General features: G+C 43.5%; 1 protein-coding gene across 1 annotated transcript; it reads left to right on the top strand.

Annotated features, from left to right (window-relative positions):
* Positions 1-1,162: 1,162 nt before the first annotated feature.
* LOC311136592 (nuclear pore complex protein Nup155-like) lies at positions 1,163-25,804 on the top strand. Its single transcript, XM_084170781.1, has 34 exons — positions 1,163-1,249; positions 6,666-6,837; positions 7,026-7,163; positions 7,446-7,542; positions 7,629-7,699; positions 7,812-7,904; positions 8,098-8,361; positions 8,466-8,539; positions 8,709-8,800; positions 8,930-9,027; positions 9,122-9,289; positions 9,940-10,040; positions 10,217-10,387; positions 10,533-10,643; positions 10,780-10,960; positions 11,163-11,228; positions 11,671-11,809; positions 12,261-12,327; positions 12,411-12,526; positions 12,665-12,762; positions 12,936-13,069; positions 13,353-13,544; positions 13,748-13,886; positions 19,264-19,399; positions 19,517-19,670; positions 19,786-19,890; positions 20,047-20,201; positions 20,495-20,624; positions 20,768-20,881; positions 20,963-21,083; positions 21,429-21,539; positions 23,460-23,596; positions 24,146-24,252; positions 24,428-25,804. Exons 2-34 carry the CDS (start codon positions 6,696-6,698, stop codon positions 24,564-24,566), a joined length of 4,161 nt encoding a protein of 1,386 aa, XP_084026907.1. The 5' UTR covers positions 1,163-1,249; positions 6,666-6,695; the 3' UTR covers positions 24,567-25,804.
* The last annotated feature ends 289 nt before the right edge of the window (positions 25,805-26,093 follow it).

Here is a 26,093-nt window from a genome sequence, read left to right as displayed (position 1 = left end):
TCCACTCACCACCAAATAAGATGAGGAAGCCCAGTGGCCGGCAGTGGGAGAAGATGAGCGACATTTATTTTGGCTGAAATTCTGCTTATTTTGTCATCAATTAAACATTTGATCTCAATACAGTTTTCTCTTCCCAAAACTAGAATCTGTTACGAACAGAGTGGACTATGTTTTGTATACTCTACCCTTTGCCAAAGTTTCCAAAAAATCGCGTTGTTTAGAAGGTGTGCAAGGGCGAATTGCGTTATTCCGCACGCACAAGTCACATAGTAGGCGTTCCCTAACAGAAATATTCAAATACATGCTAGAATGTGCCAATTCTCGCTAGCTTGTGCTTGGCTCTACCCACTTCCTTGCTTGTTCTGCCCACTATGATTTATTTGCTCCAATTGGAAACGACAGGCTGTGGTCTATCTTGGGTAGGTTAAACATCTTTGCTCTCGTTTCGCCTGTTTCACTCTGGCTGCACATTATTGACCATGTACATAATTATAGCTACAACTCTAGCACCACTTAGTGGACAGAACTAGACATTACAGTGTCAGTGATGCTATATAGAGATTATGTCGTGTTAATCTGCGGAACGAAAAAAAATAAAAGAAGAAAGAAAACGCTATTCGGTTAAAGATCGTTGTAGAAATTCGCCTCTAAAGGGTATAGAGCTCGCCAGTTTGTAGTAATAAGAACTGGAAATGAGTTACCTCCGTTCAGCCATTCCAATGGGGAAAATGAATGGGGAAAGAACACTGAGGTATAGGAAAATAATAGGGTTTTGGGATAAACGCCGAAAATAAGTTCTGAAGTTAACACAGGTTTAGGAGATCTTATACGTTGTGTTATATGAGCTAATATCAGTCAGTTAACATGAACTTCATGAATTATCTAGCCTTTGTGCTTTCTGTGCTTTTTTGATTACATGAATACTTAAAAAATCACAAAAAGTGACGTTAGCGGATGAATATTATATCATAGAACAAAACGTATAGGATCTCCTTAGCATGTGTTTACCACAGACATTATTTTCGTTTTTATTTATTCATCTAAAAACCTTACAAAAAGGCCAACGAATCATTACGGATTTTTTGCCTACAAAAAGACGCCATTACTAATTCTCGCTTGAACCTAAACCGGAAGTACTTCCTATAACCTTTCACACCTCGATCTGTTCAAAAGTGGCATGAGGCTGGCGGGCTAGCAGCAACGTTTGTTTACACTGAAGACTACTGGATCATATTTTGCTTTCTATAGGGTAAGATTACATTTTGTTGCGAGTATGAAAAGTAGGGAACGTTATTCAATAAATCTCATTAGTTACCAAGCTAGCTAGCATACACAGCAATTAGCCCGCGTTTTTAGCTAGCTTACCAAGAGGTGCTAGTGTCTTGCCTATTAACCTACTAGCTATTTACCTAGCCGGTTCATATAAAACATCTCGTTACATAGTTTTCACAAGTTTGCCACCAAACGAACTTGTATAACTTCCAACCGATTTATTTTGATAAACAGAAACGTGTTGTTATTGCTTTAGTTAGCTAGCTAACTTTACTGAATCACTGTCTGCAGACAGTCCGTAGAGACGGGTTTGGACTAACTCTAGTTTGTCCTTGTAATATGGATATCTTCCAAGTTGAGTAAACTCAGCCTTTCCAAACCTAGCTAACTGGGGCTAGCTAGTTGGCTATGGAATCAGCCTAGCCAAGTTCCAGAATGGGGTGAAAATGGCAGCCATTGGTCAGAGAGAAATCTAAACCGGTTTAATTGGAATGAATGGCAGTAGAGCCGGATGTGATGCATTTCCTATTTTTACTTATGCATGAAAATAAAAGTAAGGCATGTGATGGATCAGAAATTGTGTAATATAATTATCAACCTAAAATATTGTCATAGAATTATAGTTTACACAGGTTTTATACAAATGTTCTGTATAAATAGCCTCTAAAATATATGTAAACAGACCATAAATATCTCAATGTTTGTTTTCTTGGAAAGTTATGAGCGTTATAATATGATACAATATCAGTACTTGTTGCATTTACAACTTTTCAAAGTCCTATCAACTAATTTCTGCCAGTGTATGGCTGTGGATTGACTGCATTGTTTGTATGGAATGTTGGTGTATTGGTAGCTATTAAAAATATTGCCTGGTAAGACCATTACGCTGTTCCAGGTGACTGATGGGCGTTATTATACTGAACAAAAATATTAACGCAAAATGCAACAATTTCAAAGATTTTACTGAGTTATATAAGGACGTTTCAAATAATAAAATCAGTCAATTGAAATCAATTCATTAGGCCCTAATCTATGGATTTCACATGACTGTGAATACAGATATTCATCTATTGGTCACATATACCTTTTGAGAAAAGTAGGGGCGTGGATCAGAAAACCAGTCAGTATATGGTGTGACCACCATTTGCCTCATACAGCGCTTCACATCTCCTTAGCATAGAGTTGATCAGGCTGTTGATTGTGGCCTGTGGAATGTTGTCCCACTCCTCTTCAATGGCTGTGCTAAGTTGCTGGATGTTGGTGGGAACTAGAACATGCTGTTGTTCACTGCGATCCAGAGCATCCCAAACATGCTCTATGGGTGACATGTCTGGTGAGTATGCAGGCCATGGAAGAACTGAGACATTTTCAGCTTCCAGGAATTGTGTACAGATCCTTGCGACATGGGGCCCTGCATTATCATGCTGAAACATGAGGTGATGGTGGCAGATGAATGGCACGACAATGGGCCTCAGGATCTCATCACGGTATCTCTGTGCTTTCAAATTGCCATCGATAAAATGCAATTGTTTTCGTTGTCCGCAGCTTATGCCTGCCTGCCCATACCATAACCCCACCACCATGGGGTACTCTGTTCACAACGCTCGCCCACACGACGCCATACACACGACGTCTGCCATCGGCACGGGACAGTTGAAACCGGGATTAATCCGTGAAGATAACACTTCTCCAGTGTGCCAGTGGCCATCGAAGGTGAGCATTTTCCCACTGAAGTCGGTTACAACACCGAACTGCTGTCAGGTCAAGACCCTGGTGAGGACAACGAGCACGCAGATGAGCTTCCCTGAGACGGTTTCTCACAGTTTGTGCAGAAATTATTTGGTTGTGCAAACCCACAGTTTCATCAGCTGTCTGGGTGGCTGGTCTCAGACAATCCCGCAGGTGAAGAAGCCGGATGTGGAGGTCCTGGGCTGGCGTTGGTTACATGTGGTCTGCGGTTGTGAGGCTGGTTGGACATACTCCCAAATTCTCTAAAACAAGGCTTATGGTAGAGAAATTAACATACAATTATTTGGCAACAGCTCTGGTGGACATTCCTGCAGGTAGCATGCAAATTGCACGCTCCCTCAACTTGACATCTGTGGCATTGTGTTATGTGACAAAACTTCACATTTTAGTGTCCTTTTATTCTCCCCAGCACACGGTGCACCTGTGTAATGATCATACTGTTTAATCAGTTTCTTGATATGCCACACCTGTCAGGTTGATGGATTATCTTGGCAAAAGAGAAATGTTAACTAACAGGGATGTCGATATACAGTACCAGTCAAAAGTTTGGACACACCTACTCATTCAAGGTTTTTCTTTATTTGTACTATTTTCTACATTTGTAGAATAATAGCGAAGACCTCAAAACTATGAAATAACACAGTTGGAATTCATGTAGTAACCACAAAAGTGTTAAACAAATCAACATTTATATTTGAGATTCTTCAAATAGCCACCCTTTGCCTTGATGACAGCTTTGCACACTCTTGGCATTCTCTCAACCAGCTTCATGAGGTAGTCACCTGGAATGCATTTCAATTAACAGGTGTGCCTTTTTAAAAGTTAATTTGTAGAATTTCTTTCCTTAATGAGTTTGAGCCAATCAGTTGTGTTGTGACAAGGTAGGGGGGGTATACAGAAGGTAGCCCTATTTGGTAAAAGACCAAGTCCATATTATGGCAAGAACAGCTCAAATAAGCAAAGAAAAACCAAAGTCCATCATTACTTTAAAACATGAAGAACATTGAATGTTTCTTCAAGTGCAGTCTCAAAAACCATCAAGCGCTATGATGAAACTGGCACTCATGAGGACCGCCACAGGAATGGAAGACCCAGAGTTACCTCTGCTGCAGAGGATAAGTTCATTAGAGTTACCAGCTTCAGAAATTGCAGCCCAAGTAAATGCTTCACAGAGTTCAAGTAACAGACACATCTCAACATCAACTGTTCAGAGGGGACTGTGTGACTCAGGCCTTCATGATCGAATTGCTGCAAAGAAACCACTACTAAAGGACACCGATAAGAAGAAGAGACCTGCTTGGGCCAAGAAACACGAGCAATGGACATTAGACCGGTGGAAATGTGTTCTTTGGTCTGGAGTCCAAATTGGAGATTTTTGGTTCCAACCGCCGTGTCTTTTGTACGGATGATCTCCACATGTGTAGTTCCCACTGTAAAGCATGGAGGAGGAGGTGTTATGCTGTGGGGGTGCTTTGCTTGTGACACTGTCTGTGATTTATTTAGAATTCAAGGCACACTTAACCAGCATTGCTACCACAGCATTCTGCAGCGATACGCCATCCCATCGGGTTTGGGCTTAGTGGCACTATAATTTGTTTTTCAACCGGACAATGACCCAACACACCTCCAGGCTGTGTAAAGGCTATTTTACCAAGAGATGGTTTGGGATGAGTCGGACCGCAGGGTGATGGAAAAGCAGCCAAGAAGTGCTCACCATATGTGGGAACTCCAAGACTGTTGGAAAAGCATTCCAGGTGAAGCTGGTTGAGAGAATGCCAAGCGTGTGCAAAGCTGTCATCAAGGCAAAGGGTGGCTATTTGAAGAATCTAAAATATATTTTGATTTAACACTTATTTTTTTGGTGACTACATGATTCCATATGTGTTATTTCACTGTTTTGATGTCTTCACTATTATTATACAATGTAAAAATAAAGAACCCCTTGAATGAGTAGGTATGTTCAGACCTTTGACTGGTAGTGTACTTCCCCAGAGTCAGATGAATTCGTGGATAAAATGTCTTTCCGCGTGCAGTTTGAAGGAAGGTGCAATTGCTAACTAGCATTAGCACAATGCTAGAAGATACCATAGACTTCCAGCTAGTTAGCATTGGCTCGCGAAACTACCTCTTAACTTCCTTCATACTGGACACAGAGACCTACAAATTATATACTCATCTGACTCCTTAAGTATCCCTTTAATTACGTCACTTTTTTGTTTTGTGCCAACTTCGCATTGGGCTTTGAACAGGGGAGGCAGCCTGGTTCCAATACGAATGCAATCAACTCTCACGCGGTGCAAAACAAGCCTACCAGATTAATAGAATCCCATCATTGATCGTTACCAAAGCACCAAGTCTGGAACCAACAGGACCCTGAACAGCTTCTATCCCCAAGCCATAAGACTACTAAATAGTTAGTCTGGGTAGCTATTGGTTAACTATTTAACTATCTGTGTTTACCCTTTTTTTTTTTTTTTCACTAACTCCTTTGAATCATCACATACGCTGCTGTTATTGTTTATTATCTATCCTTTTGCCTAGTCACTTTATCCCTACCTATATGTACGTATCTACCTTAACTACCTCGTACTCCTGCATATAGCCAAGTCATCGTTACTCATTGTGTGTTTATTCCTTATTATTTTTCTATTTTTTCTCTAAGTTGTTGGGAAGTCAGCATTTCACTGTTAGCTTACACCTGTTGTTTACGAAGCATGTGACAAATAGGGATGTGCATCTTTTCCCTTTAAAGACTATTCGATCCGTTTCTAGATACATGGGATACGATACAGGAACGATACGCTTTAGTTTGAATCTATTCGGTTTGATTAAAGAACTAATCGATACAATTCGATGTACTAACATGTTGCATTAACACATTCATTTCATTCTAATTAAAATCTGCTGCTGATGGAGCTCATGAGCTGGATCTGTCTGAGCTGACGTGTGTGAATGATGTATGTACTGTGTAGGCACCTGTGATGTACCATAAGGGAAACTAAGCATCTACCACTATCAGATTAGGGGGGGAAATGTAGCCCATGTCTTTTGTCCTCCCACTTTGGTTCTGAAATCACCATCACCCACTCATTTTGATGGTTTGGAAGTTTTTATTTTTGTGATCTTCGGCCATGCAGTGTGTGCCTTGCAAAAGTGATTGCTGTCCTCGTTATGAAATTATCAACTTTACCATGTATTTCTAAAAATGACCATATACACTGATTGTTTTTAATCAAAACTACCAACGTTATTGCTGATGGTGAACCTGAGCAATCATAATACATTCTATTGTAAGCCCCATTCAGCAGGTATAGCCAGATGAGAGTTTAGCATTTGAATGCTGAAGGTGCCGTGCAGATTTGTTTTTGCTTTGTCATTATGGGGTATTGTGTGTAGATTGAGGGGGGGAAAACACAATTTAATCAATTTTAGAATAAGGCTGTAACATAACAAAATGTGGGAAAAGTCAAGGGGGTCTGAATACTTTCCGAGTGCACTGTATCTTTCAAGCATAAGGGACATGTCTGTCCGTAATGTTGCACCTGCTATGACTATGCTGTGGATTTAAATTTTTTTATGTGGTTGGATTTTGGCCACGGGTGACGTCACAGCGCGGTGCTGAAATCTTCTTTCCATCTTCTCAGGCGAATCTCATCAGTCCCTCAGTGTCAGAGATGCCGTCCGCCATGGGACCCAGCACTCCTGCTGCTGCCCTGGCCGAAGCGCTGGAGAGCTCTGGTCGGATCATAGACCAACACCTTCAGGAAGACCGCTGCTTCCCTGACCTCTCAGAGCTTCTTAATGTCCCCTCTCACAGTAGGTCAAGTGATCAGTGGTATAAGTTTGTATGTTCAAGTTTGTCAAATATATTTATCTCACAGGTCACTCTATTCATAATACTTGGCTGTAGCCTTCTTACTGTGTCTAGGGAGACTACAGCCACGTCTCGGGGCTTACTTCACTTTCCAAATTGTGCTAAGGTGATTTCCCCCTCTGTGTTGCAGACATGCCATCTTTGTCTGGGGGGTCGGACATGGACTACCCTCTTCAGGAACCTGGGCTGCTCAGTGTGCCAAACCTCCCTGAGCTCAGTGCAGTCCGCAGGGTTCCCCTACCTCCTGAGCTGGTGGAGCAATTCAGCCGTATCCTTTTCAGAGAATACACAGAGGGAACTGTGTCTAGGGAAAGATCTCAATTGCATACTCCTTGCGTCCTCTCTCCTTGTCTCCTTCTCAAAACCCATTGGACTAGAAAGCCAGGGTTTTGAGAAAGAGGCGAGGACGCGATGAGTATGCAATTGACATTCTCCCTAGGTCTCACCCGTAGAACTCAGAAGTGCCGGTGCAGGGTTATATGAACTGTGTCTATGTAAAACTAACCACCACTTCAAACAAGTTGCCTAGCCCTTAACCTCCCCCTAACAGATATGCAGTGCAATTGTATGATGGGAGTTTTTCCTGAAATCTGTCGGGCGTGGCTCACCATTGACAACGATATCTTCATGTGGAATTATGAGGATGGGTGAGTACCAAGCGCTCTGAAATAGTCACTTTATGCAGGAGCAGTAAACATGGACCCATTTTCCCTGTCTCTTGTCTGTGCTACAGGGGGGACGTTGCATATTTTGACGGCCTCAGTGAAACCATCCTGTCCGTGGGGCTGGTCAAACCTAAAGCAGGTCAAATTGCATGACTCTTTTTTACCTGAGCTATTTTTCCTATATTCAAAGTCACATCAGCTTTGTAGGTGTTTGGCTTAACTTAACCAACAGAATCACATTTTTCCCACAGGGATTTTCCAGCCACACATCCACTTCCTGTTGGTCCTAGCCACTCCTGTGGATGTGGTGATCCTGGGGCTCAGCTTCCCTAAAGCTCAGGCAGGTGAGTAATGATGACCCTTATACCTGAACCACACACTATACACAATACAATACCCCTGGTGTCATCAATTCAGCATACAGTTATGAAATTGGTTGATTTGGTTGTGTTGTTGGTATTAGTATTAACCTACCATGGGCTACTTCAGAAATCTGTCATCTAATCTCTCTTTCCTCTATTCCTCTCTCTCTCTCAGGGTTGAATGACAGCATGTCTGGAGGGATGCAGTTGCTCCCAGACCCGCTGTACTCCATCCCCACAGACAACACCTACCACCTGGCCATCACCTCCACCGATCTGGGACGCATCTTCCTGGCAGGGAAAGATGGCTGCCTGTATGAGGTAGCCTACCAGGCCGAGGCAGGCTGGTTCAGCCAACGCTGCAGGAAGATTAACCACTCCAAAAGCAGCCTGTCCTTCCTCGTCCCCTCTCTGCTCCAGTTCTCCTTCTCTGAGGACGGTAAGGATAGTTTGCAGGCACCTTGTGGAGTTGGAACTTTCTTTTGTTATGCTCTAGTTCTTAAATTAAATTTGACATCACTTTATTATCTTTGTGCTCCACAGACCCGGTTGTGCAGATTGCCATTGACAACTCTCGTAACACTCTCTTCACCCGCTCAGAGAAGGGGGTTATACAGGTATACAACCCATAAGAGTTTAACAATTGGAATGGTAGCACTGTAGTAAATATCCATATGTTTGAGGATTTGCGGAATAGGACATTGCATTGGTTAGAACTTTGTCAGACATTTGAAAAGGTTCTTCTAAATAGGACCTTGAGTTTAAAGCTGATGTTGCGTGTTCCAGGTGTATGACCTGGGTACAGATGGGCAGGGTATGAGCCGTGTGGCGGCCATGTCACAGAGTTCTATCGCAGCTGCAGCAGGAAACATTGCCAGGTCTGTCTGCTACTCCTCACCTCTGGTTAATATCCAGAGGGCCAGTGAGTGGTTCAAATGGTCAAAGGTTATCACTGCTCGAGAACAGGTCAAATTAATCTCTTTGTTATTTTGTATCTCTCCCTATAGGACCATAGATCGCTCTGTGTTTAAACCCATCGTACAGATCTCTGTGATAGACAGATTTGAGTCCTCCGACTGCCACCTGCTGGCTGTCACTCACGCAGGTAAGGAGACGGACTGACATTATTTTCATTACAGGATAAGTGTCTGCAAAGACCTAATGAAGACCTTACTGTAGCGCTCTATCTCTGCTTGTAGGAGTGCGTCTCTACTTCAGCACTACTCCCTTCGCCCCACCACATGCCAAGCACCCAGTGGCACGCCCTAATCTGCTAGCTCTGGTCCATGTCCGCCTGCCTCCAGGCTTCTCTGCCTCCTCCACCCTGCAGAAGCCTGCCAAGGTCCACAAGGCTCTGTACAGCAAAGGTAAAGCCACTCTGAAGTCTATATGCTATCCTGCAGTGGAGGCTGGTGGGAGGAGCTATAGGAGGACAGGGTCATTGTAATGGCTGGAATGGAACAGCATTAAACCCATCAAACATATGAAAACCACATGTTTGACTCAGTTCCATTAATTCCATTCCAGCCATTACAATGAGCCCATCCTTCTATAGCTCCTCCCATCAGCCTCCACTGCTATCCTGTTATAATTGGTCCTCAAGCATCACCCTATAAGTTAAAGGGTCAATCTGCTGTTGCTACATACATTTTGGGACTTAAAAATGTATAATATACCAACTGATTCTTAAAGAATATAACCTATAAATGCCTCATGAACTTAGTTCAACTGTCATACCCAATCAGAACCCAAAATATAACCTTGTTTTTTTCTCCACTGATTGTAAACAATGTAAATGTAAACACTGTATAGCCTCAAAACATGCTTAAAACTATACTTGTAATATCATGGATGGTCAGTCCTTGCATCCATAGCGCTGTCTATTAATTTGAGTGGTTACATTTCTCCAAGCCCATCCCTTAGAATTTTACCAAAGCGGAGGCGGGGTGGATGCTTTGTTAGTGATTCAATTGCAGATTGCCCCTTTAAAGGTTTACTCATGTGTTGATCCCTACAGGAGTTCTCCTGATGACAGCGTCTGAGACTGAGGACAGTGACATCCTGTGGTGTATCAACCATGACTCCTTTCCCTTTAAGAAACCCCTGATGGAGGCCCAGGTGGGAGCTGATGGAGTTAGGATCATAGTTAGAAATATTACACAGGATCCACTTTGATGTCCTGTCAAAACCCAGCTTACTTTGCAATGCATACGCTATGATTTTGATTTGTCTTTTTTTGCATTTGTTTGACTTCAAAGAATGTTGTAGCTCATTGTCTGTGTATATCATTGCAGATGATGTCCAATGTAGATGGCCACTCCTGGGCGCTATGTGCCATCGAGGAGGAGAAAGCACCTAAAATCTCTACCCCCCTGAATAATGATCAGGTTCCCCTCACTGCCTCTCCTGTCGTGGTGCAGCAACACAATGTCCCTCCACAGAAGTTTGTCCTTCTTTCTGCCAAGGTACAGTCAAGATTTTACAGCTTAGTTTGTACTGTGTGAATGGCACTGTACATTCACCCAGTCGATAAAACTTTTTCAGTCCTGTCTGTAATTTAGTGACCAAAGGCACAAATCTATAAATGTGTTGTTAATCATGGTTTTCCAGGGAAGTCACATCTTCCACAAGTTGCGGCCGGTGGACCAGCTGCGCCACCTACTGGTGAGCAGTGCTGGTGGAGAGAGTGAAGAAGTCGAACGCTTCTTCAAACTGCACAGGGTATAAATCTCTCTCTCATTACTCCCGGTCTTGTTAGTGCAAGCTCCCCTACACACACTCTCTCACTCTCTCTCTGTCTCTGTCTCTCTCTCTATTTCTCTCTGTTTATTGATCTAATCCTCCCTGCTCCCCTCAGGAGGAGCAGGCATGTGCCACTGCTCTGATTCTGTCCTGCTCCAGTGCTGCCAGTGACAGAGAGGTGTCACAGTGGGCCACCAGAGCCTTCTTTAGATATGGAGGAGAGGCTCAGATGAGGTTCCCCTCGTCTCATTCTGCTCCTAGCAACGTTGGAGCGCTTTTCGGCTCTCCTGTACCAGGTGAGGGGCATCTGAGGAAGGATTTCTGCTTGCAGCATTTTAGCATCATACGAATTCCCATTCGTTGTAACATACCAGTGGCAATAATGTCGTATTGGAAATCCCTTGTGTAAGTTATACAGAGTGCAGTGCCATTAGACTGCTGATGAATGAGAAGTTGTCTGTCTGCATCACTTGTCTCACTCCCTGCCTGTTCTTATAGGTTCCCCTATGCCTGTTGGTAGCAGCCCCATGCCTAACCCTAGTTTCCTAGCTACGCCGGCTCCAGGTACACAACCCTCCTTTCCCTCCATATGTTTGCCGAGTGCCATGCAGTCAACAGTACTCAACACACATCATTGGAGGCTGCTGAGGGGAGGATGGCTCATAATAATGGCTGGAATGGAGTCAATGGAATGTGTTTGATACCACTCCATTCCAGCAATTATTATGAGCCGTCCTCTCTGAATATTGGCAACATTTAGTGATTACTCAGGTAGCTTAGTGGGTAAGAGCGTTGTGCCAGTAACCGAAAGGTCGCTGGTTCTAATCCCCGAGCCGACTAGGTGAAAAATCTGTCTGTGCCCTTAAGCAAGGCACTTAACCTTAATTGCTCCTGTAAGTCGCTCTGGATAAGAGCGTCTGCTAAATGACTTAAATGTAAATTACTTAAGAACATTTGAGTGTTTTAATGTCAGTGTGTGTGTTTACCATTGACAACAATCTCTCAGGTATGATGCCCCAGAGTGTGTCTACGCCCTATGTACCACCCTTGCCCTCCGCCCCAATCACTGGCATGTCCTCTGGGCCAGAGGTGGTCTTCTCAGGGAAACACAATGGCATCAGTGTCTACTTCACACGCATACTGGGGTGAGTCACCTCACCTAGACAACGTACTGTGCGGTACTCAGGCCTCACCTCCATACTGGGGTGAGTCACCTCACCTAGACAACGTACTGTACGGTACTCAGGCCTCACCTCCATACTGGGGTGAGTCACCTCACCTGGACAACGTACGGTACTCAGGCCTCACCTCCATACTGGGGAAATGCAATTTTCTGGCATGGTGTTTAAAGGGATAGTTCACCCAAATTACAAAATGACATTGGTTTCCTTACCCTGTAAGCAGTCTTTGGAAAAGGTATGACATCAATCCATGTTTTGGTTTAGTAGGCACAAATCCCATTCAAGTCATGTGACTAATATTAGCATTTTTTAAATTTGGGTGAACTATCGCTTTAACTTTATACTGGACTCATATGTTTGTTATGTCATGGCTTGAGTGACTTCACTAAGTTAACTTATCATTATTGATTAACAGTAATATCTGGGACGGGAGTCTTGCTGTTGAGAAGATAATCATTAAAGGAAACCAGGCTGTCAGTATTGTGAGTATTACATAAACAGCAAATTACAGTCTTCCTTTGCAAATTAATTTGAGGATGAAGATGATAATCAATCTCTCTCCCAGTTGGAGAGCACAGCCTGCTCATCTGATCTGGAGTCAGTTCTTCTGGAGCTCCGTGGTCTGAAGGACTTCCTGGATAAGAACTCCCAGTTCAGCCCCTCATCTCTGGGTGCAGCCAGGTAAGACAGACCCTTGGGCCCTGCTTCTCCCCGTGTGTGGCCAAACCCTGGGCCGGCTAGTTTATAGGAAATATAGCTACACTTCTATGGTCATCGGGTGAAATAAATACAGTTTGAATAGAAAGTTATGCTCTACAGTTTCAGCTCCCCAGCCAATCTGCAGCAGCGGCTGCTAGGTTTCATGCGGCCTGATGGAGGAGCCAGTTCTCAGCAGGAACTCCAGAGGAAGTACCACAGTAAGTAATGTGTGGGTGTTCGGTAAACTGACTTCCAAATCAAGGAGCAACCAGAATTACCGCAGGATCTGAGGATCATCATAACACTAGTAAGAACACACTGTTCTTGAATTATTTTGTGGTCTCTGTGACTGTCTAAACCTTATTTCTATCCCCTCCTGCCCCGTCCCCAGCCGAGGCTCAGGTCTATGAGAAGATGTCCCTGCAGTGTATCCAGCAGCTGGTGCATCGCTCCTGTCAGACCCTGGCTCTGTGGAAGCTGCTGTGTGACCACCAGTTCAGCCACGTCATCTCTGAACTACCCAAGGTCATCTCCAGATCCATGACCTCTCTGGCGACTGGTTTCCCGGACACAGATTAACCCTAGTCCATTCTCCATTGGGACTGATTTTTTTTATCTAGGACCAGGCTTTAATCTGTGCCCGGGAAACCAGCGCTGGATATTCAGGATGGGCAGGAATACATTGTGCTGTCAATCACTGACTGATTCATCCCATTTGTTTAATCATCCAATGTATATTTGTGAAGTCTTTTGTCAAAGATGTCTCTCTTGTATCCTGTTTATAACCCCTGTGTAACTTGTGTTCTAGGAGTTCCAGGATCAGGTGAAGGGGGTGAGTTTTAAGGACGTGGTGATCCGGGGTCGGGAGCTGTCCGGAGCCCTGATCACAGCCCTCATCAACGTCTACATCAAAGACTCTGCCTCTGTAGATTCCATTAGCACCCACCTCAGAGACATCTGCCCCCTACTGTACAGCAATGACGACAGCGTCTGCTCAAAGGTAGAGTATACTCACACACACTGACACATAGTTTTTTATTTGTCTATATGACAGGGACGATGTACAACAGACATTGCATCAGATTTTGGCTACAAAGCTCATTCTTATCTGCAGTCCATGGGTAAACTTTGATAGCATCCACTGCCCTCTTTTCTCCCTGTATAACAGTATCTGAGATAACTGAATGTCTCTCTCCCTCCCAGGCTAATGAGTTGCTGCAGGGCTCCAGACAGATCCAGACTAGGACAGATAAGGAGAGAACACTGAGAGAGTCACTACAGCTCTACCAGCTGATCAGCCAGCACACAGACCTGCCACTGGTCTGCTCCCAGTACAGACAGGGTAAGGCTGCCCATCACACTGGCCTGGAGCCAGTAAAAACATGTCGGGCCATTGGATCTCGTCTGTCACTGGCCCGACCAGGCCAGTAACTTGTCAGTGCATTTTTGCGATCCAGTTCAACATTTACCTGCTCTGTTGCAGTCTGCCTTTGAAAACCATTGAAGATTACACGCGGAAAAGTCAAGCTATTTGTATTTGAGCAATATGATTGGCCGTTCATTCAAGCACCGCCATGCTCCCGCGAGTCACAACTACTCGAGACGTACATGAGTTGATGCCGTCAATCTACTCGCTCAGCTTATTTATTTTAGCTTTGGAACGTGATTTACAAAAGTAAACCTTTAATAGTGAACATACTAGCAATATGCTGCCTACTGGTGATAGTCTGCAAAAGAAAGCTGCAAAAAGACATCTAGCATTTGTCTCGGCTAGCCTACTGTAGCTAGGTCTAGATCTTTTTTGGAACACAGTTGTCTTAAAGGGGCAGCGTCCTATTTTGAGATGTATAAAAAAATAATCTCGAAATGACACTTTAGAAACAAAAATGAATGCAATTAATACAATGCAATTCTAAAGAATCCAGTAATGACTTGCGTTGCTAAATTATATTACACAGATCTTTAATACATATCAGAGCATATGAGCGGAGTGGAGCGGGAGCGAGCGTGGAGCGTGAGCGGACGGATTTTGAACAGAGCGCAGAGCGGCATTTTTAAAAGGACGGAGCGTCGCCCTATGTCCCGCTCCAATTTCGCTCGCTCACACCACGAGTCTGAAGCATGCTCAAGCCTGACCCAGAATCAATCTGTTTAATTTAATTTGTGTCGTCCATTAATTTGTATTTTATAGAGCGAGAGGAGCAGCAGCAGCAACAAGAGAAAAGGGTTGAGGAATTCAAAAGTTTATTCACTGCACGCAAAGGCCCAACCATAACAAGGGAGAGAAAAAGAGAGCTGGATGTAGCATTTTTTGAAATGATTTTCATGGACTATGAACCGCTGAGTAAAGGAGAACGCGAAGGGATGCAACACTTCGCCAGCGCAGCTCAACCGGGCTACACTCCCCCAAGAAACTATGATAAATCAGTACTTTACTTTGTCAAATTTACATCTGAGATGCCCCATTCACATGCTTCAGCTGGCGATCAAAAACGCCGTTAACAAGCACGACAACATTAATAGGCTGTTAGTGAAAGTCGGGCACCTGGTGAAAAGTGTACGCAAGAGCACAGAGGAAACCGACCAATTAGGTGTCCGCCCCACAAATGCCTGCGCCATTCGATGGAGCAGCCAGCTGCGGATGATTCAGTCGTTCATCCGGTTGTTCCAAAAAGACCCGTTATGGTAAAACAAACTCAAGTCTAATGTTGCTAACATCACCCTGAATCAAGTACGGCAGCTGACGCATCTTGTCAGTGTGCTGACACCACTAGCAGACCTCACAGACAAAATGCAGAAGGAGCTGGGGAACCTGGGGATGATCCTCCCTGCTGTCACAGAAATCAAATCCCTGCTCACCGATTACACTCACGCTGCACTTCCAATGGGCATCGCTGCTTTTGCAGAAACATTGGCAAACAACGTGTCAATTCGCTATGGAATATACTATACTGATTAACATCTCATTTTAGCGTCAGTGTTAGATCCCCGTTTCAAGACAGAATGGATAATCCGAGATGAGTCTGTATGCAACAAATTTGGGGAGATAAAGTAAGGCTGTGGTTTAAGCTAAAAGTGAAATACATGCAGATTTTGTTCCTTTTTTGGAGTGAGCGGGGGGCGATTTGAGTGGAGCGCGATGCAAACTGCGTTGAGCGCTGAGCGATAATGAGCGGACTGGCCTGATGTGGCTTTGAGCGGGGGGAGCGGAGGGGTGAACAGCTCCGTGAGCGAGGAGCTGAGATTCTCACCGCTCCACTCCGCTCATATGCTCTGATACATATCATAATAACCAAATGTAGCCAATAATAGCTGAATATAGAGAGAAAGCATGCCAACCTATAGGCCTTGCATGACCCCAATGTATTTAAAAACTACACCATGTCCGGGGCAGTACACATTATTTTTGGGCCAGTAAGAAAATAAGTTAAAGGGAAATTTTACGATTTTTCAACTTCATAGTCATAATCTCCTGCACCACCCCAACATCAACATATGTGAAAATAGCATATTTCTATGTTTTGTAGTCGAAAGGATAGAGGAAGATAAGTGTTTCCAATGACATCATTGCTTAAAATCACATGATGCACACTGATGTCATTGGAAACACTTACAGTTGAAGTCGGAAGTTTACATACACTTAAATTGGAGTAATTAAAACTAGTTTTTCAACCACTCCACAAATGTCTTGTTAACAAACCATAGTTTTGGCAAGTCGGTTAGGACATCTCCTTTGTGCATGACACAATTCATTTTTCCAACAATTGTTTACAGACAGATTATTTCACTTATAATTCACTGTATCACAATTACAGTGGGTCAGACGTTTCCATACACTAAGTTGACTGTGCCATTTAAACAGCTTGGAAAATTCCAGAAAATTATGTCATGTCTTTAGAAGCTTCTGATAGGCTAATTGACATCATTTGAGTCAATTAGAAGTGTACCTGTGGATGTATTTCAAGGCCTACCTTCAAACTCAGTGCCTCTTTGCTTGACATCATGGGAAAATCAAAAGAAATCAGCCAAGACCTCAGAAAATAAATTGTAGACCTCCACAAGTCTGGTTCATCCTTGGGAGCAATTTCCAAATGCCTGAAGGTACCACGTTCATCTGTACAAACAATAGTACGCAAGTATAAACACCATGGGACCACGCAGCCGTCATACCGCTCAGGAGGGAGACGCGTTCTGTCTCCTAGAGATTAACGTACTTTGGTGCGAAAAGTGCAAATCAATCCCAGAACAACAGCAAAGGACCTTGTGAAGATGCTGGAGGAAACCGGTACAAAAGTATCTATATCCACAGTAAAACAAGTCCTATATCGACATAACCTGAAAGGCTGCTTAGCAAGGAAGAAGCCACTGCTCCAAAGCCGCCATATAAAACCCAGACTACAGTTTGCAACTGCACATGGGGACAAAGATCGTACTTTTTGGAGAAATGTCCTCTGGTCTGATGAAACAAAAATAGAACTGTTCGGCCATAATGACCATCGTTATGTTTGGAGGAAAAAGGGGATGGCTTACAAGCCAAAGAACACCATTCCAACCGTGAAGCACGGGGGTGGCAGCATCATGCTGTGGGGGTGCTTTGCTGCAGGAGGGACTGGTGCACTTCACAAAATAGATGGCATCATGAGGAAGGAAAATTATGTGGATATATTGAAGCAACATCTCAAGACATCAGTCAGGAAGTTAAAGCTTGGTCGCAAATGGGTCTTCCAAATGGACAATGACCCCAAGCATACTTCCAAAGTTGTGGCAAAATGGCTTAAGGACAACAAAGTCAAGGTATTGGAGTGGCCATCACAAAGCCCTGACCTCAATCCTATAGAAAATGTGTGGGCAGAACTGAAAAAGCGTGTGCGAGCAAGGAGGCCTACAAACCTGACTCCGTTACACCAGCTCTGTCAGGAGGAATGGGCCAAAATTCACCCAACTTATTGTGGGAAGCTTGTGGAAGGCTACCCGAAACATTTGACCCAAGTTAAACAATTTAAAGGCAATGCTACCAAATACTAATTGAGTGTGTGTAAACTTCTGATCCACTGGGAATGTGATGAAATAAATTAAAGCTGAAATAAATCATTCTCTCTACTATTATTCTGACATTTCACATTCTTAAAATAAAATAAAGTGGTGATCTTAACTGACCTAAGACAGTGAATTTTTACTAGGATTAAATGTCAGGAATTGTTAAACTGAGTTTAAATGTATTTGGCTAAGGTGTATGTAAACTTCCGACATCAACTGTATCTTCCTCTATCTTTTTTTCCACACAACATAGAAATGTGCCATTTTCACATATGTTGACATTAGGGTGGTGTTGGAGATGATTAACCTCGGAGGATCTGACCCTTTTTTTCAATTTTCGCCCAAAATGACATACCGAAATCTAACTGCCTGTAGCTCAGGACCTGAAGCAAAGGTATGCATATTCATTTACATTTACATTTTTGTCATTTAGCAGACGCTCTTATCCAGAGCGACTTACAGTTAGTGATTACATAATATTTTTATACTGGCCCCCCGTGGGAATCGAACCCACAACCCTGGCGTTGCAAACGCCATGCTCTATCAACTGAGCTACATCCCTGCCGGCCATTCCCTCCCCTACCCTGGACGACGCTGTGCCAATTGTGCGCCGCCCATGAGTCTCCCGGTCGCGGCCGGCTGCGACAGAGCCTGGATTCGAACCAGGATCTCTAGTGGCACAGTTAGCACTGCGATGCAGTGCCTTAGACCACTGCACCACTCTTGATACCATTTGAAAGGAAACACTTTGAAGTCTGTGGAAATGTGAAATAAATGTAGGAGAATATAACACATTAGATCTGGTAAAAGATAATACAAACAAAAAAACATGCGTTTCTATTTTTTTTGTTCCATCTTTTTAAATGCAAGAGAAAGGCCACAATATATTGCAGTTTAGGCGCAATTTAGTAGTGTGTGTGTGTGTGTGCAAAGTTTCAGATTGATCCAGTGAAGCATTGCAATACTGGACTATTTTGTATCAAGTCTGTCCAAATGTGCTGAATTGGTCAATTGATACATTTTCAAGTACATAACTATAGAGAACATACACAAATGATATGGTAATACAAAATGTAAGTTTACACACTCCCAGGAATGTCATACATGATGGATCATTAGCTTATACACTTACTAGATGGCCGGGCAGGGTGGATGTGGACCCAGAGACAGCAGGGGTTTAAACTGTAGAAACCAGTTCCTACATTTGAATATAAAAATGGATTTTATCAAACAAAACTATGCTACATTTTATCTCTGGGACCCTTAGGATGACAAATCAGCACAAGATTACTGAATGTAAGTACACTATTTACCTTCAGAGGTGAATGTATCAAACCAGTTGCCGTGAAACGTTTTTTGTTGTGCACTCTCCTCAAACAATAACATGGTATTTTATCACTGTAATAGCTACTGTAAATTGGACAGTGCCATTGGATTAACAAGAATGTAAACTTTCTGTCCGTATAAGACATGTCTATGTCCTGGATAGTTTGATGTTACTTACAACAGTCATGCTAATCACATTAGCGCACGTTAGCTCAACCGTCCCGTATACGAAACACCGATCCCGCAGAGGTTAACATAAAGTTCAACATTGGACCCTGCTAATACTATTTGAAATGTCCCCGTCTGTTAATGCTTAGTGTGTGGGTGGATGCTAACGATGTTTCTCTCCCTCTCAGTGCGTTTCTATGAGGGGGTGCTGGAGCTGTGCCTGACTGCAGCGGATAAGAAGGATCCTCAGAGGCTGGGACCTCACTTCTATAAGAACGGAGAGCCAGAGGAGGACCAGGCTGGAGCACTGGCCTTTCAGGAGAGGTAACCAACTACCTGTTTTACATTGATCATAAGACTGTGGTAATAGATATCTGCTAAGGGATGTCCGGGCCCTTTATTTTCTCCCTTGTGCTGACATCGATTGACCCCCCCCTTTAGGTTGTCATGTTATAAGTGCATCACAGATACCATGCAGGAGCTGGTGAACCAGAGTAAAGCTGCTCCTCAGTCTCCCAGCGTCCCTAAGCAGCCAGGACCCCCTGTCATGACCTCTGACCCCAACATGCTGAGCAACGAGGACGCTACCGCCCACGTGAGTGCTGCAGGAAGGAGACTTGTCCCCAATGGCAATAGCAAGATTTTGTTTTTGTTTGTTTCAATTAATGAATAAGCTGTTGTCATGATGTTCTTCTCGTTCTCCCTGGTAGTTTGAGCAGATTATTGGTCTGGCCCAGAAGTCACAGGATGAACTCTTCCACATAGCCCTCTATAACTGGCTGATACAGGCTGACCTCACTGACAAGCTTCTGGAGGTAAGAACCTTCTGGCATTGTCCCACAATCACAGCCTGAGATGCCTGGTTCTGAACTTGTATGTTGGATAAGTATAATTGCATTTAACTGATCTTTCATTGTGTGGCCTGGTGGTTTAATATTATCCTCCCTTCTCGCTCTCTGTGGTCTATCCAGGTGAACTCTCCTTACCTGGAGGAACACCTGATGCACATGATCAAACAGGAGCAGAGTAAGGTGCGGAACATGGACCTGCTGTGGAGATACTATGAGAAGAGCCGCAGCTTTGGCAAGGCAGCTCACGTCCTGGCCAGGCTCGCTGACATGCTCAGGTAAAAGACCTAACAGGCTATGAGTCTTTATACATGATGGGCCATTTACACACAATGGTCCTGTGTGGCTCAGTTGGTAGAGCATGGTGCTAAGGATTGATTCCCGCTGGGGCCACCCATACAAAACATGTAGAAACTCATGACTATAAGTCGCTTTGGATAAAAGTGTCGGCTAAATGGCTGTATTTTTTTATCCTCTCCAACAATCATATGAAAATGTCCTCATTCATGTTGATTCTGAGCAATGTTAAATATGAGTATGAACATATAAAGGTGTCTTTCTGTTTGTGCAGTACTGAGATCTCTCTGAAGCAGAGGCTGGAGTACATCTCCAGGGCCATCCTGTCAGCCAAGAGCTCCTCCTGCATCTCTGCCCAGGGAGCTGAGGGGGAGTTCCTGCACGAACTGGAGGAGAAGATGGAGGTACGGAGAGGGGAGGGGAGATTCTAGCCCTCATCCTGAAATAACTACTCACTGATTTATTAGGTTTTTAGATTTTGCACCCTTTGATATAGCTTAGATGTCTATTTTAACTAAAGCTAATATGGTTTGTTCATCCCTCCCAGGTGGTCCGTATTCAGGTCCAGATCCAGGATACTCTGAGCAGACAGTACTCCAAGCATCCCTCTGTACAGGGAGCTGTGTCACAACTAGATTCAGAGCTTATGGACATCACCAAGGTAACAGTGCATGAATCTCTAACATTATCCTTGACTCCAATAGTTTTTTTTTAATACCCCGTCATTTGTCATCCTATCTAGCTGTATGGGGAGTTTGCAGATCACTTCCGTTTGTCTGAATGCAAGCTGGCCATCATCCACTGTGCGGGTCATTCTGACCCCATCCTGGTGCACTCTCTGTGGCAGGAGATCATGGAGACGGGTGTGTACAGACAAATACACATGGTAGCACCTGATGTCATTCCACGCATTTGTGTCTGATGCTTTGGTCCCTTAGAGCTTTTTATTGAATTCTGAACTATTTCTTAAAGGGATCATTTGGAATTTTGTCAACTTCCCCAGTCAGTTGAACTCATAGATATCATATTTATGTCTCTGCGTGCAGTTTGATTGAAGTTGCTAACTAGCGTTAGTGCAATTGCAGAATGCTAGCTGTTTCTGTAAACCATAAAAATGGTATCCACATGTTAATTGGACTCTGGGGAAGTAGATAAAAGGCTTCCATTTCCAAATACCCAAAATAACTGTTATTTTCCATTTGTTCCAGAGCTGGGTGACGGTGTGGCCATGAGTCCAGCCGACAGGATGAGAGCTCTGAGTCTCAAACTGGTGTCTCTGGGAAAGATCTATGCTGGAACACCCAGATACTTCCCTCTAGGTAAAACCACAGGTCTACTTTCCATCTGTTCACCCCATAATTTCTCTGCAGATTTTCCTCTATGTAAAACATCCCCACTTAGTGTAATTACATTAGCAGTTCATGAAGTCAACATGCACAGTATTTCTCTAAGGTACAGTGGGGAGAACAAGTATTTGATACACTGCCGATTTTGCAGGTTTTCCTACTTACAAAGCATGTAGAGGTCTGTAATTATTATCATAGGTACACTTCAACTGTGAGAGACGGAATCTAAAACAAAAATCCAGAAAATCACATTGTATGATTTTTAAGTAATTAATTTGCATTTTATTGCATGACATAAGTATTTGATCACCTACCAACCAGTAAGAATTCCGGCTCTCACAGACCTGTTAGTTTTTCTTTAAGAAGCCCTCCTGTTCTCCACTCAATAGCTGTATTAACTGCACCTGTTTTGAACTTGTTACCTGTATAAAAGACACCTGTCCACACACTCAATCAAACAGACTCCAACCTCTCCACAATGGCCAAGACCAGAGAGCTGTGTAAGGACATCAGGGATAAAATTGTAGACCTGCACAAGGCTGGGATGGGCTACAGGACAATAGGCAAGCAGCTTGGTGAGAAGGCAACAACTGTTGGCGCAATTATTAGAAAATGGAAGAAGTTCAAGATGACGGTCAATCACCCTCGGTCTGGGGCTCCATGCAAGATCTCACCTCGTGGGGCATCAATGATCATGAGGAAGGTGAGGGATCAGCCCAGAACTACACGGCAGGACCTGGTCAATGACCTGAAGAGAGCTGGGACCACAGTCTCAAAGAAAACCATTAGTAACACACTACGCCGTCATGGATTAAAATCCTGCAGCGCACGCAAGGTCCTCCTGCTCAAGCCAGCGCATGTCCAGGCCCGTCTGAAGTTTGCCAATGACCATCTGGATGATCCAGAGGAGGAATGGGAGAAGGTCATGTGGTCTGATGAGACAAAAATAGAGCTTTTTGGTCTAAACTCCACTCGCCGTGTTTGGAGGAAGAAGAAGGATGAGTACAACCCCAAGAACACCATCCCAACCGTGAAGCATGGAGGTGGAAACATCATTCTTTGGGGATGCTTTTCTGCAAAGGGGACAGGACGACTGCACCGTATTGAGGGGAGGATGGATGGGGCCATGTATCGCGAGATCTTGGCCAACAACCTCCTTCCCTCAGTGAGAGCATTGAAGATGGGTCGTGGCTGGGTCTTCCAGCATGACAACGACCCGAAACACACAGCCAGGGCAACTAAGGAGTGGCTCCGTAAGAAGCATCTCAAGGTCCTGGAGTGGCCTAGCCAGTCTCCAGACCTGAACCCAATAGAAAATCTTTGGAGGGAGCTGAAAGTCCGTATTGCCCAGCGACAGCCCCGAAACCTGAAGGATCTGGAGAAGGTCTGTATGGAGGAGTGGGCCAAAATCCCTGCTGCAGTGTGTGCAAACCTGGTCAAGACCTACAGGAAACGTATGATCTCTGTAATTGCAAACAAAGGTTCCTGTACCAAATATTAAGTTCTGCTTTTCTGATGTATCAAATACTTATGTCATGCAATAAAATGCAAATTAATTACTTAAAAATCATACAATGTGATTTTCTGGATTTTTGTTTTAGATTCCGTCTCTCACAGTTGAAGTGTACCTATGATAAAAATTACAGACCTCTACATGCTTTGTAAGTAGGAAAACCTGCAAAATCGGCAGTGTATCAAATACTTGTTCTCCCCACTGTATGTGTCTGTAAGGACTGGAAGTATAATCTGTAATTGCCTAATTGTCCACCAACGCTGTGGCCTGTCGTAGCTTGTCTACCATTGGACTACAGAGATCTGTTGCATGTGCAAATTGTTTAATGTAGCTAGTTTAATGTAAAGTACTGATTGCTCTTCACTGTCTTGTGCATCCAGAATTCCTTGTGAAGTTTTTGGAACAGGAGGTGTGTCGTCTGAACTGGGACGTGGGCTTCGTCACGTTCACCATGCAGGAGATCGGCGTACAGCTGCCCCGTCTGCTGGAGGTCTACGACCAACTCTTCAAGACACGGGTATATCTCTCAATTAAATGTTATTCATCCCTGAGGGGCAATTACTGCTGGCAGGCATAGGATACGAACAGTGGCGTAGCGCAGTTTCGTGGGGCCCCCCGCAAGGTCTGAGCAAGGCTCCCCCCAACCCCCAATTATTTTATTTTTTGATAATTTTGTTGCCTTGGGGCAGAGAGAAACATTTGCAGTTTTATAGCATATCTCATGCTATATTACACATTTTGCCATGAGTCTGGGAGAAAATGTTGCTATTTTAGAGCTAATTTCCTGCTATTCTACACATTTTGCCATGAGGCTGAGAGAGAATCTTGCCGTTTTTAAAGGTCATTTCCTGTAATAAAAAAATAATAATCATGGCTTATGATGTGTTCATATGCTACCCCCCCCCTCTCTCTGTGGATACAAATAGATAAAGATACCCTTAATAATAAAGGGTTATTATGAATTTCAGATTTTGCACCTGTTTAACTTGAGCATTATTTAATCAATAAGGAATGGTGCTGTACACTTAATACTGAATGTCTCGAACTCTGGATGTGTGTCTCCCAGGATCCGTGTTGGCAGCGTCTGAAGAAGCCTCTCCACCTGGTAGAGTGTATCCATGTGCTGCTGTCAGGATACGTAGAGGATCCCAGCAAAGTACCAACATATGACCGGTAACTAAACAACCACCAAGTGTGTTAACCTTTGCTGCTGTTTCCAATAGAAATACTATTTATTTGGTAACATATCAACCTGTTTACATAGTAATGAGAATGTAATTGTTTGTAAAATGCATCTAATTGATCTAATACGCACAGTCTTACTCGTATTTCTTTCTCTCGCTGTCAGACGGCGGTTCACTAATGTGTGTCTGGATAACATCTGTGGTTACCTGGTGGAGCTGCAGTCCCTGAGTCCCAACTCTGCCCTGCAGCTCACCATCGGCAACTTCAAGGCCCTGCAGGCCAAGCTGGAGAAAGTTCACTGAGGAGGTCTCCAAGGGTCAGGGGTCACAGGAGGATCCGCGATTAAAGGAACAGAATGAGACTGCTACTATTGGAGTGCTAAATACAGAGACCTCAAGATTGATAGAGGTTTACAGTTCTAAATAACATGATTTGAACGATTCCCTTCCTCTCTTTGTAGATCTTCTGTTGTGGCTGATTTCTGATAGTGGAGTGACATTGAGAATACAGTTTGGTCTATGTCTGCAGTTACGTCTCAAAGGACTAACACCCCCGCATTTCTCATGAAGAGGGGGGTATTGACCAGCTCGCTCTACACCCCTATCTTCAGATGTTTTACATCCTGTTTTTAACTTATTTTATAAGTACAGTATGCATTTTGTTTTGTGAACAATAATCCTAGAAGTTATGTTAAAAAGAGGTGAGGACACTTATTGGTGTCTGAGTGAATTGTATTGGTCTCACAAAAATGTATGTTGGGCAAACATGAACTGTTGTTCAGACACCGACTGGGAGAGTACAATACTTTACAGGGATGGGATCTTCATTTAAACCCACATCATGGAGTTACTGCACTTCTCATGTGGGTCAAATCTAGAATGTACGTATGTTGAGGAGAAATGCACTTACATGATTGCTCTGATGGCTTGGTCATTTTGTTTAAACTTAAATCCACTTGCTGGAAATCCTGCTGATGTCATTCCTGACAGTGTCTTTTCCTCTACATGCCATGATTCAGTCATAAGTATTGCAATTTGTTACATGGATATTGTGATTTGAGGACACTGTCTTAATCACTCCGCTCATTTAAGCCCCTTTTTAATCCCCCCCAGATGTCAAGAAGACGTTGTTAAGCTTATTGTATTTGGGTTTGTCTGTACCTATCAACCTCTATCTGTAATACAAAGGGGAATGTTCTGCCAAAGGTTTATAACAACAATGACAACTAAACCTTTCTTTTTACATGTTTTGTTTGTATTTCTTCTTTTTCTGAATGACCGAACACCTTGAACAGTCTGTGTGCTTTTGGCTGACTAGTTAAGTAGCATTTATTTGACTGTATGAGTGTTTGTCTGATTATGTATCTTGTACTCAACTGAGATTTCGTGGTTAAGCCAGAAGTCTGTGATCCATGCCTTGTATAAGGGTGCTGTTCAAATAGCTTTACTCAGACAACTTAGGCATGCAATTTTTATATTTTACATAAATGGAATCATTACAATTTTTGTATAAAGAAAAAAATAAAGTATAAAACTTGCAACCTGTTCAGTATATAAAAAAAACAACCCTTCTCTTTTTGCACAACCAAATCTTCAGAGATCCATTTATGGTACCTGTAGTGACGTCACTGCAGGACCCAATGTTATAGCACTACGTGTTGACAAATTACAAAGTTCCCCAGTTTAAAGGTTCATTCTTTGTGTCCCTGCTGTTTTTGTTTACATAATTACCCTTAATTGAGGATAATTGTACCTCAGGGCTGGTTGCTGTCACTGCAACAGGGACGGCTTGTTCAATAGGGCGATATGGGCGACGCACTGCCAAACGGG

The sequence above is a fragment of the Coregonus lavaretus genome (assembly GCF_964263955.1).
Source record: "Coregonus lavaretus genome assembly, chromosome: 10".
NCBI classification, from domain to species: Eukaryota; Metazoa; Chordata; class Actinopteri; order Salmoniformes; family Salmonidae; genus Coregonus; species Coregonus lavaretus.
This window is presented reverse-complemented; position numbering and strand designations above follow the sequence as displayed.

What these genes read in the sequence shown, in the direction of transcription:
- LOC311136592 (XM_084170781.1), top strand. Translation starts at nt 6,696, where the DNA reads ATGCCGTCCGCCATGGGACCCAGCACTCCTGCTGCTGCCCTGGCCGAA. An exon ending in CAAGGCTCTGTACAGCAAAG is followed by an intron (nt 9,290 to 9,939) that starts GTAAAGCCACTC and finishes TGATCCCTACAG; the next exon opens with GAGTTCTCCTGATGACAGCG. An exon ending in AACCCCTGATGGAGGCCCAG is followed by an intron (nt 10,041 to 10,216) that starts GTGGGAGCTGAT and finishes ATATCATTGCAG; the next exon opens with ATGATGTCCAATGTAGATGG.